This window comes from Sus scrofa, chromosome 4 (genome assembly GCF_000003025.6).
Source record: "Sus scrofa isolate TJ Tabasco breed Duroc chromosome 4, Sscrofa11.1, whole genome shotgun sequence".
In the NCBI taxonomy this organism is placed as follows: Eukaryota; Metazoa; Chordata; class Mammalia; order Artiodactyla; family Suidae; genus Sus; species Sus scrofa.
Window position 1 is genome coordinate 38,996,477 of NC_010446.5, and position 19,753 is coordinate 39,016,229.

Genomic DNA, 19,753 nt, shown 5'->3' on the forward strand with positions numbered 1-19,753 from the left:
GCCCTAGAAAAGGCAAAAGACAAAAAAAAAAAAAAAAAAATACACACTATTCCTCTCCAAGGTATTGTCTAGTGGGAAAGACAGTCAAATAAATGAGCTGTTGTTCCATTTAAAGTGAAAAGGAATTCTGCTACACTGGTGGCTGGGGCGAAGGGGCTGGCAGGTGAAAGCCTCCGCAGGAAGAGGATTTTCTTCCTCATACCACAAAGTAGCAGACTTCTGGAACTCTTTAGAGACCAAGATTACAGCTCATCCTTTGAGGTGGATTATAATTAACAGCCAGCGTTTTCAGTTGTAGAAGCTATAAATCCTCTAGGTTATACACTGGGCGAGATAAACATTAAGCAGTAAAATGGAAGTGCTGTCTTTTCTTTGTGCCCCACTTCAACCGGCCAATTTTAAAAATGTATTACGTTAGGAGTTCCCACTGCGGTGCACTGGGTTAAAAATCAGACTGCAGCAGCTCGGGTCACTACAGAGGGGAAGGTCGGACCCCCGGCCCAGGGCAGTGGATTAAAGGATCCGGCGTTGCCACAGCTGCAGCTCGAATTCAATGCCTGGCCCAGGGTGCAGCCATAAAAAAAATTTTTTTTTTAATTTTTTGTAATGTGTTATTGGGAGTCCCCCCACCCCACCCCAAATGCATTCAATGAGGTCCTTCTCATTCACCCTGCAGCTCACAGTGCCACCCTTCCAGCATGTCTTCCCCATGGCTAACAGATTAAATCAAGAAATCACCACCGCCACGCACGGCTGTATATTACTGAAGCGGGTCTGCCTCCGGGGTGGGGTGCGATTGTTATTACACCATTCTACAGATGCGAACTCTTGGACTTCAGGGGGAACCGGCACCAGGTCACAGAGTATTCAGCTGAAAATCAATCACGGGTCCTCTGATTACAAATGCCACACATGCTCTTTCCGGCAACCCAGGTTCTGTCCCAGAAGCCGCCACACCCGGTTCCCAAGTCCTGGCGACTCTGCTGACCAATCCCCTGGCAGCAGGCTTGCAATTCTTTTCAAGGGAGTGTCCTAGACAGCAGCTTGCAATGTGACAGGAGGCTGGCAGCGATATGAAACCCGACTGGCAAGCCCAGCAGAAGCAATCCCAGCTTCCCTGGACAGACTTGGGTCGGGCTGACCTTCAGCCTCAGGCCGAGGCACCACTCCACCCTCAGAATAATGAGAACGATGCCTGGACAGTGGACCGAAGGCCAAGGACGGTCCTCTAGCAGAGGCCAGAAAGAGGGCTGTCCAAAAAGCCACTGGGAGACTTGGGAGTGGGGAGGGCGTGAACGGGGAGAACAACTGTGTTCCCTTTTCTGGCTGAAAGAACACTGGCTCTCTGGATATAAAGAGATAGGCCTCCCCTGGGGCCGAGTTTGGAATGGCCTATGGAGGCCTCAACTTTGTGCCAAAAGGATCAAGTATTAGAGGGCCAGAAAGCTGAATGTGGAAGAGAGAAAACACGAAGTGCAAAACGGCTAAATTAATTTTTCAGTGCAGCCAAATTGGTGTTCTTTGTGTGCCGATATATTCCATTTATTAGGTCTGTTCCTCCTTATTTGTTTTGTTTTTTTTTTTTTGTCTTTTTGCCATTTCTTGGGCCACTCCCGCGGCATATGGAGGTTCCCAGGCTAGGGGTCGAATCGGAGCTGTAGCCACCGGCCTACGCCAGAGCCACAGCAACACGGGATCCGAGCCGCGTCTGCAACCTACACCACAGCTCATGGCAATGCCGGATCGTTAACCCACTGAGCAAGGGCAGGGATGGAACCCGCAACCTCATGGTTCCTAGTCGGATTCGTTAACCACTGCGCCACGACGGGAACTCCTATCCCTCCTTATTTGTAACCATCCTACTGCAATGACTAGGATTACCATTAAAAAAAAAAAAAAAAAAGGCATTCCCATCTTGGCTCAGTGGTTAACAAATCCAACTAGGAACCATGAGGTTGCAGATTCGATCCCTGGCCTTGCTCAGTGGGTTATGGATCCGGCATTGCTGTGAGCTGTGGTGTAGGTTGCAGATGTGGCTCGGATCCAGTGTTGCTGTGGCTACAACTCCGATTCGACCCTCTAGCCTGGGAACCTCCATATGCTGTGAGAGCAGCCCTAGAAAAGGCAAAAAGACAAAAAAAAAAATAATAATAATAATAATAATAACACTTTGAAAGACTGTTTATAAAGTGATTAGATTTCTTACTTCCTCTTTAGCTTCAATACATAAAAGAATACTTTATTCCTACAGCTATTCTCCAAAGACAGAAGAGAAACTAATAAAACAGAATGTCTTTACTGACGAAAGTTAAGAGGCAATAACGGACTTAACCATTAGAATGTAATTTTGTGTTCCACTCAACAGTGTGGCTACACTGAACTTTAGAGTGAAATTTTTTTCCTACAAAGCAGCGACACATAATATAATACGATAAGGTGTGTGATGTAAACATTCATTACTGTGAATCTAGGTATTAGAACTTTCTTGAAAGGTGATGTTAATATCTGACATTTTACTTTTTTTTTTTTTTTTTTTTTTTTTAAGGGCCACACTTGCAGCGTATGGAGGTTCCCAGGCTAAGGGATCAGAGCTACAGCCGCCAGCCTACACCACAGCCATGGCAACGCCAGATCCTTAACCCACTGAGTGAAGCCAGGGATTGAACCTGCAACCTCATGGTTCCTAGCTGGATTCGTTTCCACTGCACCAAGTTGGGAAGTCCTGACATTTTACTTTTAGTTAAAAGGAAAGAGTCTTAGATTTCTTAAAAAGCAAACAGCCTCTGAAGATCATTGTTCTTAAGCTATCCTCGAAGTAAACTAATGAAAAGATTATCCAGTAAATTATCATCCCTAGTGTAAATACATAAATAGCTAAGATCCTACTCCTGTTTACATACCTTAGAACAAATATTATCTGAGAGACTTCCACTTAGTTTCTAAACAGCTAGTAAGGAAAAAACAAAAACTAGGCAAAGAAATATTCTCAGGTAAATAAAAGAATCAAAGAAAGCACCTATTCAAATTTAAACATTTTCGTAAAAGCTCTGTAGTGTTTCTGCTATTAAAGTGTGTTCCTTTGAGTCTATACTTTGAGTCTTTATCACCAAGCCTTCAGTTACTTGTTCTGTTCCATACCTTTCGAAGGAATAAAAATGGTCAAAAGTTTTAACTACAAAGGCAAGATTCTAAGAAAAGGCAATTAGCAAAAAGAAATGTATGAATCCACAAACCGCTGCCACCAAAAGTGTTATCAGCAGACCTTCAGCTTCAGTGTCATCCCAGCAAGTTACTAAGGCAGAACCAAGAGACCAGCTCCAGACCTAATGAATGAGACCAACTCCAGACTTAATGCATGAAAAGCAAAGGTCAACAAGACTGACAACTGACTTCTCAGCAGAAAAGCAGTAATCAAAAGAGAATGGAAGGACAGCTTCAAAGTGTTACACAAGACAATAACTGTGAACCAAGGATTGAGACAACTTTCAAGAATGCAAGCCAGGAGCTCCCGTCGTGGCGCAGTGGTTAACGAATCCGACTAGGAACCATGAGGTTTCGGGTTCCATCCCTGCCCTTGCTCAGTGGGTTAATGATCCCACGTTGCCGAGAGCTGTGGTGTAGGTTGCAGACGTGGCTCGGATCCCGCGTTGCTATGGCTCTGGCATAGGCTGGCAGCTACAGCTCTGATTGGACCCCTAGCCTGGCAACCTCCATATGCCACAGGAGCAGCCCAAGAAATGGCAAAAAGACCAAAAAAAAAAAAAAAAAAAAAAAGAATGCAAGCCAAATAAAGTTATTTTCAGAGAACAACTGTCAGGGAGTTCCTGTTGTGCCGCAGCAGAAACGAATCCGACTAGGAACCGTGAGGTTGCAGCTTCGATCCCTGGCCTTGCTCAGTGGGTTAAGGATCTGGCGTTGCCGTGAGCTGTAGTGTAGGCTGCAGATGCAGCTTGGATCTGGCGTTGCTGTGGCTGTGGTGTAAGCCAACAGCTACAGCTCCAATTAGACCCCTAGCCTGGGAACCTCCATAGGCTGTGGGTGCGGCCGTAAAAAGACAAAAAAAAAAGACAAAGAACAACTGTCAGAATTCCACCAACAGATCTCACTAAAGGAAATTTTTAAATATGTACATCAGACAGAAGGACAGTGATCCTGGACAGTAGGTCTGAGGTGAAAAAGAAAATGACAGATCATGGACTTTCCACATTCTGGGTATTAAAATATCCATTTTTCTGGAGTTCCCTGGGGGCCTAGCAGTTGAGGATCCAGCATTGTCACTGCTGTGCTCAGGCTACTGCTGTGGCAAAGGTTTGATCCCTGGCCTAGGAACTTTGACATGATGCAGATGTGGCCCTCCCCCCAAAAAAATCCATTTTAAAATAAAAACATTTATAATGACTGCAAAAAAGAGAGAAAATAATGAACAAAGAAATGTAAACAGGTGGATATTTCTAAGTAAACATTGATCATATAGATCAATGTCTTAGGGAGCTTTTTAAAAAGACACTAAAATACAAAGAAATAAATGACTGCAGTCAAGGAACTCACATTTTTCAAAAGAAAGACAAAAAATATCATTAAGTATAGGGAGTTCCCGTCTTGACGCAGTGGAAACGAATCCGACTAGGAACCATGAGGTTGCGGGTTCGATCCCTGGCCTTGATCAATGGGTTAAGGATTCAGCAATGCCATGAGCTGTGGTGTGGGTCACAGACGTGGCTTGGATCCCTCGTTGCTAGGGTTGTGGCATAGGCCAGTGGCTACAGCTCTGATCAGACCCCTAGCCTGGGAACTTCCATATACCGCGGGTGCAGCCCTAGAAAAGACAAAAAAATATATACATATACAGACTTTAATAAGCGCACGTTAAAATTTCTTGAGTGAACCACTTAAAATAATAGAAATAAAAAACAGCAGGAAGGCAAAAAAAAAAAAAATGGATAAGAAAAAACTCTGATAACACAATACGTGGCAACAAAGGAGAGAAAAACAAACAATGAGCAAAGTAAGTTGCAATATATTAATCACTGTTAATGTTAAGTGGGCTGATTTCTCCAGTTAAGGACAAAAGATTGCCAAGCTCCCGACATGGCCACTAGTCCCCACATTCCCATATGCCTTTTTTTTTTTTTCTTTTGGTTCTTTTATTTTAGGGCTGCCGTGCTGCATAGAGAAGTTCCCGGGCTAGAGGTCCAATAGGAGCGACAGATACCAGCCTACACTACAGCCACAGCAATGCCAGATTCAAGCTGCATCTGTGAACCACATCACAGCCACAGCAACACCAGATCCAAGCTGCATCTGCAACCTACACCATAGCTCGCAGCAATGCCAGACCCTCAACCCACTGAGCGAGGCCAGGGATCAAACCTGCGTCCTCATGGATTCCAGTCAGATTCATTTCTGCTGAGCCACAACAGGGAACTCCAACTCCCATACACCTTAGCACACTGCCCCACATTCTCCTTCGCGGCACTTATCACAATTATGTTCCAATATTTACTTGTGTGACTACTAATCAATATGTATGAATTACTGCTCATTTCCTCTACTAGACCATAGATTCCATGTGCACAAGGATAGGGTCTGCTTTGAATCACCACTGTACTGCCAGCACCTGGCACAGTTCTTACACCCAGGAAGTTCTCAGTCTGTCAAAAGGAGGAGGAATGAAGAAGGCAGGAGGGAAGAAAGAAACCGGATTAAGCATCAAGGTTCCTTCTAGGCTTAAATTTTCTACAATTATTTTCTTTGGAGATGGGCAGTCCTTAAGCCGAAGCACAGCTATAGTTTTCTGACCTATAAGCTAGCTACGTTTTATGTCTTACGTGGATGACTGTGTGTTTCCACTGAAAATGCTATTCTTGTATCCTTCATTTTAATCTTAAAAAACTTTTCAACTATCAATTAAAAACTCCATTAATGCAGCACCCCTTGGGGAAAATGCATTTGCATTTGAATACACATAGTGGTATCCAGAGTTCCGTTTCAGGACTTGTTTCAATTGTTTGCTTTGTCTTTTTTTTTTTTTTTTTGGTCTTTTTGCTATTTCTTGGAGGTTCCCAGGCTAGGGGTCTAATCGGAGCTGTAGCCACAGGCCTACGCCAGAGCCACAGCAACGCGGGATCCGAGCTGAGTTCGCAACCTACACCACAGCTCACGGCAATGCCGGATCGTTAACCCACTAAGCAAGGGCAGGGATTGAACCCGCAACCTCATGGTTCCTAGTCAGATTTGTTAACCACTGCGCCACGATGGGAACTCCTGCTTTGTCTTTCTAGGGCCGCTCCTGCAGCATATGGAGGTTCCCAGGCAAGGGGTCAAATTGGAGCTGTAGCTGCGGGCCTATGCCAGAGCCACAGCAACGCCGAATCGGAGCCGTGTCTGTGACCTACACCACAGCTCATGGTGAGGCCAGATCCTTAACGTATTCGTTGTATTTGTTTCTGCTGTACCACGACAGAAACTCCCTAGGTGGAGGTTTCATCACCAGCACTGTGTTTGTGTTCTGGCCTGCTGGAAGGGAGAAGGGCCACCTGGAGGACAAGTAGCTTCAATTTTTTTTTTTTTTTTTTTTTTAAGAATGTGAAATGGAAATTGTATATGTTTGCCTTCATTTTTATCCCAGTAGCCAAAAATAAGACATATGACCTAGCTGCAAGGGAGGCTGGGATACATAACCTTTTGCAGGGCATCTCTGTATTCAAGTAAGTCTATTACTCTAAAAGAAGGTGAAAACAGATTCTAGAGGCACCTAGAAATCTGACATAACACGTTAACGGCAGCCTTACTGCTAAGCCTCCTGTGCACTGGGCAACAGGTACTACCTATGGGAGGCTTTAACTTCAGTCTACAAAACAGTGCTTTTTAGGTCTCAGTACTTTAGTTTTCTTCTCTAAATTGGAGTTAATCATTCTGGCAATAAATAATTATAGTTATTGAAAAGTATCACAGGAGGTCCCTGGTGGCCTATCTGGTTAAGGATCCAGCAATGTCACTACTGCGGTGTGGGTTCCATCCCTGGCCCAGGAACTTGTGCATAAACAATGTAAACAAGGAGTTCCCGTCGTGGCTCAGTGGAAACGAATCTGACTAGTATCCATGAGGACGAAGGTTCAATCCCTGGCCTCACTCAGTGGGTTGGGGATCCGGTGTTGCAGTGAGCTGCAGTGTAGGCCGCAGACGTGACTCGGATCCCACATTGCTCTGGCTATGGCAAAGGCCAGCAACTGTAGCTTCAATTCTACCCCTAGCCTGGGAACTTCCATATGCCGTGAGTGTGGCCCTAAAAAACAAACAACAAAACCAAAACAAAAAACCTCCAACTGTGCAGAGGATAAAGGAAGCAGCCCCTGGACCAGACAGAGTTGGCACACTCAGGATGGCACAACTGCCCCACCAGCCTGGGTCTCTGGATGGCCCCACGGAACAAAGTTTGCTTATCTTACCCCCAGCTGTTAACACAAGGGAGAAATAAACTGCATTTTTGCATCTAAGTTATAGCACTTTATCTATACCATAGCAAATACAGAGGTTAATGTAGGTCTCAGCACAAAGGAGAAAAGAACAAATTATCAGCGAATCCAAGGACACCTTCCTTAAATGGAGGGGGGGGACTCGTGCTAGATCAAAATTGAGACCTTAAAAAGGACCACCCAAGAAGCAAACCCTTTGGAGTTCCTGTCGTGGCTCAGTAGTTAATGAATCCGACTAGGAACCATAAGGTTGCAGGTTCGATCCCTGGCCTTGCTCAGTGGGTTAAGGATTCGGCGTTGCTGTGAGCTGTGGTGTAGGTTGCAGACACGGCTCGGATCTGGCGCTGCTGTGGCTCTGGAGGAAGCAGGCGGCTCCAGCTCCAATTCAACCCCTAGCCTGGGAACCTCCATGTGCCGCGGGAGTAGCCCAAGTAGCAAAAAGACAAAAAAAAAAAAAAAAAAGAAGCAAACCCCTCTTTAAGCATAGCTCGAAGAAGACACAGTGTCCTGGCCTGGAGACCTGCTTTCTTTTAGTCCTGGATGTTATCTCTTCTATGAAGTCGGCCTCACCAGACGGTCTTCATGAAAATCTATGAAGTACTCAAATCACTGACAATCATAATTTAGTGTCCTCTACAGGAAAAGATGACATAGAATATTCATCTCCATGAGGGTTTTATTTCTCCATCGAATATTCATACACTGGCATTCTGGCTTTATGTGTCAGCCAGTGTCAATCAGCCATTCAACTTTACGATGCAGACAGGATCCCGTCTCTGGCCCAGCAAGGTTGAGAGCTCACTAAGAAAAGCCCCAATTCTGATGTATCCCATCTGGCCTTCCCTAAGGGGACACCCTAAGGGATTCATCTTTTCCAACACCTCCGTTTCTGCAACCCCAAGCCCTCTACTGTTAGCAAAGATGTCAGCACCAACTTGTGTCAAGTGTGACTGCTTCCCCATCGCTCACTGGGGGAACCAACGATGTCATTTCAGCTGCTCAAGGATAATAAAGGAAAGAAGAAAGCTCACGCTGATTTTTAATAACTAATATTCCTTGGAAGTACAATTGCCAAGAGGCAACTTGAAACCTTTAAACGCTTGTTGGGAGCAAATGAAGAAGTCTGATCTTTGTTTAATTTTTATTTCGCATCAAGTAAAAAAAAAAAATCCATTTATAGCTTTTAGAGAATATTCATCAAGGCTCCAGAAGCTCCATCAAGAGCCAAGAGAGCTGGGAGGAGGTGGAGAAAGCTGTGAGTTATGCTAGGGCTCACCCATTATTCCCACCAGCATCCTTTTACCAACAATAATATATACATCTGCCCCAAAGAGGGTACCAGTTGGGAGGGAGAAATGCGACCTCTGCCTTCACTGCATGAATCAAAGTTGACACAACAAATATATTACACATTTAGTCATTACACACATTGCAGTGCAAAATTCATGTTAACCACTTTCATACGTGATGCTTTGTTAAGTCAGATGTATCTAAAGTGGGTCCTGGAGAGACTGGCATTATAAAACGCTTTGCTGGCAGTCTTTATTCATTTCTTGGTCAGCTTGTCTTTACAATGGCCCAATGAACATCTATCATAACATGCAATAAAAGCTGTAAAAAGTATTAAATATCACTGAACTCTTCACCAGAAAATGTCATAGAACTTCCTTTGATCCTTTATATTTCGGGGTTGGGGAGGCCTATACTTTTAAAGGAGGGCCCATTAGACATCTCTCAAAAAGCCCGTATCAGGGTTCCCATCATGGCTCAATGGTTAACAAACCTGACTAGGATCCATAAAGATGCAGGTTCGATCCCTGGCCTCGATCAGCGGATTAAGGATCCGGTGTTGCCGTGAGCTGTAGTATCAATCACAGACGCAGCTCGGATCCCAAGTGGCTATGGCTGTGGCTGGCAGCTGTGGCTCCAACTGGACCCCAGCCTGGGAGTGCTGTTGGTGCGGCCTTAAGCAAAAAAAAATAAAATAAAAAACTTAAAAATTCTAAAAATTAAATTAAAAAAAAATCCAATATCCCTTTTCGTCCAAATCTGATCGATTCCTGAATTCAGATGGAGAAAATCTGGATGGCAAGAGAGATTTGTATCAATGACTAAACTGGTAAAAGTTCTCTTCCGCACCATGTGCACCCTTAGCAAATGAGAGACTGTATGCCAGGGAGAGCTGACACTGCTGCATCTCGCATCTAGAAGGCTGTACCACACCTTCCTGTTTTCCCAGCCAGCTAAAACAGCCTGCCCTTTCAATCATCCTCAAAAACTGCTTTCACCCCATCACCCCTGTTCATAATTCTTCAGTGCCTCCCCACTGCCTACAGAATAAAATCCATACTCTTGAGCTTAGACTTCTAGTCTTGTGCAATCTAATATAGTAGGGAAAACAGCTAAGAAGGATTACGGAAGTATTATAAATTAGCCCTTATGTTGCCCTGGATTTATAGACCGAGTTATAGAATCTGACATCTGGAAGGAAACCATTCATCTTAAACAAGCATATCACCACCTATCGTGCCTGATCCCGGGGTTGCTTTGAGGGCTAAATAAGAACAAACGTGAAAGTCCTTTGAAAACTATCAATCACGCAACAAATGCAAGATGGCAGTTTTACTACCCAGTATTACTATCCAGACAAAAATCAATAGTTATTGCACCAGAACTCCTAAGGATACAAAAAGAACCCACCAGGCCTGGGTCATAAGCAAGCTGTGACTTTCAAAGTGAACCAGTTGATTACTTGACAGGCCAGGTCATAAAGCCAACGAGACCAGCTACTCTGTGCTCTTTCATCCTTTATAATCTGATATATGGCCAACTCCCCTGTGAATAGTGTCTGGCACAAAGAGGCTTTCAGTATGTATTTGCTGAATGACTAGCCTCCTAAAAAACACTTAGATGATGATAAAAAGGATAAGATGCACTAGGGGGGACCCAACCCAGGTGTCAATGACAAATTCTTCCAACCACCAGGACTACTTTTTAAAATACACTGAGAAGGTGCTCTCTTGTGGCGCAGTGGGTTAAGGATCCGGTGTTGTCACTGTACTAGCGTGGGTTCAGTCCCCGGCCCAGAACTTCCACATATTGCAAGCGTAACCAAAAAAACATGCGCACACACGTGTGCGCGCGTGAAGAAAATCACCTGATAAAATAATGGAAGAAATGACCAAAGAAAAGGTACATTTGAGTGTGCAGGGAGAAATGCAGGTCCTGATAGCAAAATCTATTCCAAAGAAATGGGGGCTTTGGCATTAGGAGTGCAGCAGGGATCTTGTCACTGCCCTCCAAACATTCTTTCCTCCACCTCTACAACTTTTTTTTTTTTTAAATAATAACCAAAGTGACTTTTTTTTTTTTTTTTTTTTTTTTTGCCTTTTTCTAGGGCCGCTCCCACAGCATATGGAGGTTCCCAGGCTAGGGGTCTAATCGGAGCTGTAGCTGCCAGCCTACACCAGAGCCACAGCAACACGGGATCCAAGCCACTTCTGCGACCTACACCACAGCTCACGGCAACGCCGGATCCTTAAACCACTGAGCAAGGGCAGGGATCGAACCCGCACATGGTTCCTAGTTGGATTCGTTAACCACTGCGCCACGACGGGGAACTCCAACCTCGACAATTTTTGATGACTCATCCCTCTGCTCTCAACCTGGTGTCTTAAATTAATACCACCACTGGCTCACATCCCTCCTAATCAACATTTCAAGGGCCGAATATCCCAGGCCTAAATCCACTGTACATTCTAGTACCACAACCTTGGCCAACTTGGTTCAGAGGTGGGCAGATAATTTAGTTTGTCTCAAATCTGGATGAATCTCAGGCCTCAGGGTTTAAGTACTGGTGGCTGTTGGTATCCTAAAGAAGATAATCTGGGAGTTCCCGTCATGGCTCAGTGGTTAATGAATCCGACTAGGAACCATGAGATTTTGGGTTCGATCCCTGGCCTTGCTCAGTGGGTTAAGGATTCGGCGTTGCCGTGAGCTGTGGTGTAGGTCCCAGACACGGCTCAGATCCCACGTTGCTGTGGCTCTGGCATAGGCTGGCAGCTACAGCTCGGGTTGGACCCCTGGCCTGGGAACCTCCATATGCCATGGGAGTGGCCCTAGAAAAGGCAAAAAGACAAAAAAAAAAACAAAAAAAGGAGATAATCTGAAAGGGGAAGGGATGGGAGAAATGGGGAAAGAGATGTGGTGGAAACCACTGCATTTGTTAAAGGTGTAAACCAATTTGAGCCGACCTGAAACACACAGGTCATGAAATACGCACATCTCCCTGGGATAGAGAGTCTACATTTTTAGGAGGAGGACAACAAGCTCATATTTGTGTTTGAAATACCTCTGGGAAGAGCATCTGGAATAGAATGGGGCATGCAGGGGGGAGGTTAAAAGGATTATTGATGGCAAGGCTACGAGCAGAGAGACCAGTTATGCTACTTTTAAAATAGCCAAGTGAGTGCTACCGGGAGCCTAAAGGAGGGAAATGGTAGCAAGAATAAGAACAGGCAGAATACGAAGGAAATCAGGAGGCTGAGCAAAAATCCATAGGATATGGAGATGGAATAAAGGAAGAGATTCAGATGGCAAGGGGAACAGAGGCATCCATCTGGGAGTTAGAGATAAAACAAATTTCGGGAGGAAGTTAATAGAGTCAGGCTTAGCATATTAAGTTTTGCTGAAGAAAGAGAGGAAACCCCAGAAGCCTGCAAAGCAATCATTCAGCTTCAAGTATTTCTCTTCATATCATGGTTCCTCTGGAAACCAGGACAAGGTCCTCATTCTGTAAAGTTTAAGCATCATACTTCTCTTTCTCAAAACGTTTGCAGTTATTAAAGGTTATATAATAAAGCAACTGTTTTTAGGTTTGATGGTTAAACTTTTTTGTTTGTTTGTTTTTTTTTGGCTGTGCCTGCAGCAATATCGAAGTTCCTAGATGGAACCTGTGCTACAGCAGCGACCCAGAAGGTGTCACGGAGCAGGACACTTTGAGGACTTCTGGAGCCAGACCCCTCCCCCATATCCTCTGTTTTAGCTCCTCTCTCAAGTGTAACATGTATCTTGTTGGAGGTTTCCCAGAACATTGCAACCTGCCCTCTGTGAACTGCTACAAGAACAAAGGATTTTTGCACCAAGAAGTTTGCAACAATCAATCACGCCCCTCCCTCACTTTGCCTTTAAAAATGCTTTGCAATTTTGGTTTGGGGCACTGGGGATATTTTAGGGGCATGAGCCACCCATCTCCTTCCAGGGCCTACAATAAACCTTTCTCTGCTGCAAGCTCTGGTGTTCTGGTTTGTTTGGCCTGTGTGTGGAACACATGGACATGAATTAACAGCCGCTGCAAGCAACAAGTGACAACGCCAGACAGTTACCTGCTGAGGCACAAGAGAACTCCTAACATGCTTTTAGAAATAAACACAAACCTCTACCTCACATCATAACACAAACTTAATTTGAGATAGATCACAGGTTCATTTACAAAAGCTAAAACCATAAAACTTCTGAAGAAAATATAAGAATAGCTTTACAATTTCAGGGTAGGCAAAGATTTCTTATAACACAGAAAGTACTGACCACACACACATACAAAGACAAACTGAACTTAACTGAAACTAAAAACTACAGTTCACTGGAGTTCCCATGGCGGTGCAGCAGAAACAAATCTGACTAGGAACCATAAGGTTGGGGGTTCGATCCCTGGCCTCACTCAGCCGGTTAAGGATTTGGCGTTGCTGTGGCTATGGTGTAAGCCAGCAGCTACAGCTCCAATTGGACCCCTAGCCTGGGAACCTCCACATACCAGAGGTGCGGCCCTAAAAAGACAAAAAAAAAATCTAGTTCATTGAAGTATACCATTAAGAAATTGAGTGGGTAAGCCACGCACTGAAAGAAAATATTCACAAAGTACATATTTAACAAATGAGTGACCGCTTTCCAAAAATACACAGTTCTTACAAATCAGTAAGAAAAAAAAAAAAAAAAAAAAAAGACAAAACCCAATTTAATAAATGGCTCAGTGGTAACGAATATGGCTACTGTCCATGAGGATTCGGGTTTGATCCCAGACCTTGCTCAGCGGATTAAGGATATGGAGTTGCTGTGAGCTGTGGTGTAGATTGGAGACATGGTTTGGATCTGGTGTGGCTGTGGCTGTGGCTGGCAGCCACAGCTCTGATTTGACCCCTAGCCTGGGAACCTCCATATGCCGCAGGTGCAGCCCCAAAAAAAAAAAGGGCAAAAAAAATTAAGAATACATTAAAAGTTAAAAATTTTAATGAAAGGGCAATTGGAATTCCCATGATGGCTCAGTGGAAAAGAATCTGACTAGTATCCCTGAGGACACAGGTTCGACCCCTGGCCTCACTCAGTGGGTTAAGGATCTGGCATTGCCGTGAGCTGTGGTGGAGGTCACAGACCCGGCTCTGATCCTGTGTTGCTGCGGCTGTGGCATAGCCCAGCGGCTACAGATCCAATTTAACCCCTGGCCTGGGAACCTACGTATGCCATGGTGCCAGCCCTCAAAAGACAAAAAAAAAAAAAAGGCAATAAATACCACTTCACAAAGGAAGATACACAATTGGCCAAGAAGCAAAGGTAAACTGTTTCGCCCTAGTAGCCGTAAGGGAAACATAAACTAAAGCCACCAGGAGCTACCACTACACGCCCACTCAAACTCCATACGCTACTGATTGGAGTATAAAACAGCAACTTGGAAAACCTCCTGGCCGTTTCTTGTAAAGTTAAACACACATCTGCATGACGACCAGCAATTCCACCCTTAGGTATTTATTCAAGAGAAACAAAAACATATGTCCACCAAGTCTTTTGCAAGAATGTTCAGAGCAGATTTATGCTTAACAGCCCCAAACTGGAAACAACCCAAATGCCCATTCTCTGGCAAATGGATAACCAAACTGCAGTATATTCATACAATTAAATAATATTCAACAATAAAAAGGCACCATCTATTGATACACTCCAAAAACATAACTGAATCTAAAAGACATCGGACTAAGTGAAATAAATCCAATACAAGAGAATATATATATCACTTCTCAGCCTTCTGGCTAAAATCAAGTGCAGTACCTTATCTGTTCTTACAAATATCCCATCATGGCGCAGTGGTTAACGAATCTGACTAGGAACCATGAGGTTTCGGGTTCAGTCCCTGGCCTTGCTCAGTGGGTTAAGGATCCGGCGTTGCCATGAACTGTGGTGTAGGTCGCAGATGCGGCTCGGATCCCGCATTGCTGTGGCTCTGGCATAGGCCAGTGGCCACAGCTCCGATTCAACCCCTAGCCTGGGAACCTCCATATGCCGTGGGAGCGGCCCTAGAAAAGACAAAAAAAAAAAAAAAAAAAAGAAAAGAAAAATATATATCTGATATAACCTGTAGCCAAGGACTATATAGTAAATGCATTTTTGGAACTAGCAGATGGAAACAGGAGCTTGCTCTGTCCGCTCCACACATCAACCTGATACTGCAGTCCTTCCAGGAATGGTGCACCAAAAAAAAAGAAAGAAAGAAAAGAAAAGAATACACAGTATAATTTCATTTATATGAATAGGCAGAACTCACCTCTGGGTGGGAGAGTCTATGGGGGGGGGATATATTAGGAAGAGGCACAAGGGCGCTCTCTGGGAAATGTTCCCTACGGGTGTAGGTTTCAAAGGTGCATGCATTTGTCAAGTCAATGAACTGTACAGTTAATATCTGTGAATTTCACCATTTGTAAACCACGCCTCAATAAAAGAAATGAAAAAGTATAGCAAAGCCAAACGAAAAGTGATCCTTAATAAAAAATACCTGAAATCGATACGCTTTTTTACTGGACTAAAGGAAAATTTATAATTCAAAGGCAAATCCAAAACATACACACACCTTTTAAAAATAGTGGAAACTGAGTGACTAAGTCATTACTCAGACCAAAAGCCAAACTTATCTCTTAGCCTCGGTTTTCTCATCTATCAAACGGGAATAAGAAAATCCAGCTCACTTAGAATATGTAAAAATCAAGCTTCTGCAGGCATGGTAAAGAAAAACGCTGTCTGCTACTTCCGTTCTACAAGGATCAAGCCACTAGCCACTGCAGTGGCCCAGACTGTGGGCCTGAGGGGAAATCAGGATGGAGAAAAGGAAAAGCATTCTGGACTTTGGACACCTGCCCATAACAACGACCCCAGATCGTTGCGTCTTCCCATACACAGAAAAGCACTAAGATCATTAACTTTTTTTTTTTTTTTTTTTTTTGGTCTTTTTAGGGCCGAACCTGGGGCATATGGAAATTCCCAGGCTAGGGGTCTAGAAATGGAGCTGTAGCTGCTGGGCTACAACACAGTCACAGCAACTCCAGATCCAAGCCGCATCTACGACTTACACCAGTTCACACTTCACAGCAACACTGGATCCATAACTCACTGAGCCCTAACCCACTGAGCGAGGCCAAGGATAGAACCTGCATCCTCATGGATGCTAGTGCGATTCGTTCCTACTAAGCCACAGTGGGAACTCCAAAATCATTAACTTGAGATCCCTGTCCTTTATGATTAGCAGGCATCTTTTGATGTTCGACTACATCTTTTTTTCCAGCCAAAAAGGAAAAAAATACATATTTATATTACGTATCCTGGCTCCTTTACCTCTTTAGAAGTTTCTCAGAAATGAATAAACTCAACACACAGCATCCATGTTGTGTGGTTTTTTTAAGCCGACATATCTAATACAGTGCCTGCCACACAGGACCCTAACAAAAGGTCTGGGCAGGAAACAATGAGAAAAGGCATTAAAAAAGATCCACTTTACCTGTCATGGCAGGCCTCTATTTAAAGAAGACCCTTTCTAGCAGACTCTTTTTTTACTATCTCCTTTTTTTTTCTTTTTTTCCCTGAAAAATCTCCCCCTTTCCGGTAAGTGACTCCCATCTCACCCAGGGGTCTGGTAGGTGACAAGTTAAGGGACAGAGGAAGGGATGCCTTCTCCTCAGTGCCCTCATCCTAAAAGCATTTATGTAAATCAAAAGTTTTGTATAACCAAATTATATTTAAAGCTACAAGGCAAACACTATTTATTTAAAAAAAAAAAGCTTAAATTGTTTTCTGAAACGCAAAAGACTTTTTATAAAGATTACCAATCCTTAAGCCAGGTTTCCCATATTTCAGAATTACCTAAAGCGGCAGGCTTATTCACATCTGCCAGAAAGCTTCCTAATTATCTTTCAAAAAGCCCTAATTTCCAAATGCTAAAACATGCAAACCAACAACTACTTTCCCCAAAGAGCAAGCTCCAACAGGAGACAAAGCAGGCAGGGGACCCTCCTTTTATCACACCAAAGCTGTCTGGTTGGATTACGGCCAACAACACAGCTCAAGTAGATTTATCTTTCCTGTAGATCATGTTGTACATTTGCCTAATGCAGTGCCCTAGATTTTACAAATTACATTTCCTGATGGGCTTGCAAGTCTGCAAATTTAAACATTTTCAAGGAGGACAAGAGGATAAAATTGTCTCTCTCAATCATCAATAAAAGCACTATTTTGAGGCCACCCATGATCCGTTGGCTGTAACTTTTAGTTTTTGCAAAGATTTCTCAGCTTTTAGCAAAATTAGGGTTGAACCAACACACAGATGTTCTATCTGCATTCACACTACACAGTAAGAACCCACACATACCAAAGATGTATTTGAAAGTTTTTAAGGCCAAATATTTCTATTGTGTGGCCTGTGATAGGCACCCACTAAAGAAAACTTGAAACTATAAATAGCACAGAGAACACCATATGCCCGGGAGCGACATGTTTTGCTTAAAACGGCATAACAAGAGAGTACACAATTTGACATAATGTCCATATGATACCAAAAAAATGAATATGACCCGAGTGAAAAATCCTGATGACGAAGAAGACAAGCATTAATTGCCACTCAAAAGGGCTATATGCCATCTAACGACTCTTTTTAAGGTACTCCTTCATGATGCAGAGGTATTCACTACAAAGTGGCTAGGGTATAACTCTCCATCCCGATGTGACAAAAACCAAAATGCAGTGGAATCCTACTCAGTGTTGGTGCAGTCTTGGGGTGCCAACAATCAGACACCATTAGATTTCCTCCCTGTTCCTGATAATCACTGCTCTCCACACAAATAATAAATGAAAGCTCCAATTAAAAAAAAAAACAACAAAAAAAAAAACAAAAAAACGGATCTGCCTCCGGTGTCGGCGAAGAAGGTATAGGGATCACCTGGAAATGGGCAGCAAAGTGGGTGGAAAATGGCTGCCCCGGGCAGATTGCAACAGTAAATCCCTTCCTAGAATAAGGGCTTTACAACAAACGTGTGGGTCATTTCCACTGGGATGCGAAAGTGCGCAGGAGACTGGACAGCAACTCCGAGGCCAGGTGCGGGCAGGAAGAATGGGCACGCGAGTCCGCAGCCCCGACCGACGACTGGGGGGAACACAAGGAACCCAGTGACCGCCAGGCTGTTGGGACTCCTAGAAACACAAAGCCCAACCGATGCTAAGAAGAAAGGAAAGAAAGCACGTGCTCCGAGGATAACATCAGAGTTCTCCGACCAAGTGCACTTTCACCGGAAACCGCGGAGCTCCCCTGCTCTGCGCGCCCCAGGCCCATCCGCACCCCCGAAAGGTCCCGAACTCTGGGCCCTGGGCGCACCCCCGCCACAGGTTGGCCGAGCAGGGGACATCGGGACAGGCTCGACCAGAGAATTAAGTTTCTAATAATATAACTTTAGGCGGATTAGCGTCGGCGTCACCCAACCCCGAAGCCGCGCCGGGACCCAAACAGGGGGCATGAAGACTGAGGTGGGGGCGCGGGCTTGGGTCCCAGGGGCGCGAGCGCTCCTCCCCCGCAGGTGCGCCCCGGGACTCGCCGCGCTCACCAGGTACCAGACGCCCAGCAGGATGGTGCCCGTGCGGACATGGCAGCACAGGCAGCAGCTGTTGGAGTAGAACCGCGTCCAGGGGGCCACCATCTTCATCGCTCCGACCGCCGGCCCACTGGCGTGAGCGCGCGCCCAAGTTTGCAGGAGCTTCGGCCGCGTAGCTCAGGGCCGCCGCGCGGTTGCTGGGGGCTCCTCGGCCGCTCCCGCCAAGACTCCGGCTCCTGGCCCTTCTTGCCGCTGGCCCGCCCTCGCCCCGCGCTTCGCTCGAGAGCTCGGAGTTGCTGCAGCGACCGGACCCTGAGCTCCGAAGGCTGCGGGAGGAGGCGGAGCAGGAGGGGGCGGGGCGGCCAGCGAGCCACGTGACCGGCGCCCGGGTCCCGTGATGTCACCGCAGGGTCCGGCCAGCTGCTGGCGCCGCCGGCCGGGTGTAAATAAATATATCATCTTGCGCACCCCCCCTCCCCGGGCCGGTCCCCAATGGAGGCCTAGGTCTTTCCTCTTTCACTTGGTCACTTGTGTAACTATCACGGGTTTGAGGTTCTTCTGCAGTTGGATGTGGTTTTCTCCCTATCTGCTTGTATCTTGTTGAGAATCTGTAGATGCAATGCCATCACTTGTTATCTTGCAGACGGGATGGAGGAGGGAAAACCGTATGGATGGTTCCGGTCAACTGCAATACTTTGAACCACTGCTGAAGCCGCCAAGAGCAATTTGTCTCTGCTTCCCACCTCAATTACTGTGGTAGCAATCTTTTCCCAGAAAATAGGATGTGTGTCAAGGACATCTTGGCAGTGCTTCCGGTAGCATTTTTAATCATGACTGCAGCTCTAAAGAAATCTTCAAGCCAATTACTGCCACAAGGGCTCTGTGTGCTTGCACAGATAAAGTTACGGAGACCCGGAGAAAGAGAACCAGGTGCGTGGCTTTCTTGACCCAAAAGAAGCCACTTTTGGCCTAAGCCATTTTGTGATGGAAGCCTGGCTGCCATGCTTTGTCCTGGAATAGGTCTCATTAATTAATGATCTTAAGGGAACAGAAGAATGTAGAAAGAAACCTCGGTTACCAGGCAAGAGAAGTAACAATAGTTAAGATAATGTATCAGTTGTAAAGACTCCCCATTCTGTTTCAGTGGTAAAGATTAGCCCAAAATGTCTTACCACCAAATCAACTGGAACCTAAGTGTTGATGATGTTGACCCTTTCTGAGCCTCTTGAATTAATGCTTGGATTCTGTTGGAGTTCCCATCGTGGCGCAGTGGTTAACGAATCCACCTAGGAATCATGAGGTTGCGGGTTGGATCCCTGGCCTCGCTCAGTGGGTTAAGGATCCGGTGTTGCCCTAAACTGTGGTGTAGGTTGCAGACTCGGC

The 19,753-nt window shown here is 45.1% G+C and overlaps 1 protein-coding gene across 1 annotated transcript in view; it reads right to left on the reverse strand.

The window, feature by feature from the left end:
* Positions 1–18,743, reverse strand: part of LAPTM4B (lysosomal protein transmembrane 4 beta) — an 82,485-nt gene extending 63,742 nt beyond the window's left edge. Inside the window, exon 1 of the mRNA XM_005655356.3 lies at positions 18,383–18,743. Within this exon, the coding sequence (XP_005655413.3) occupies positions 18,383–18,481 (99 nt within the window). The 5' untranslated portion in view covers positions 18,482–18,743. The remainder of the gene's footprint in view (positions 1–18,382) is intronic.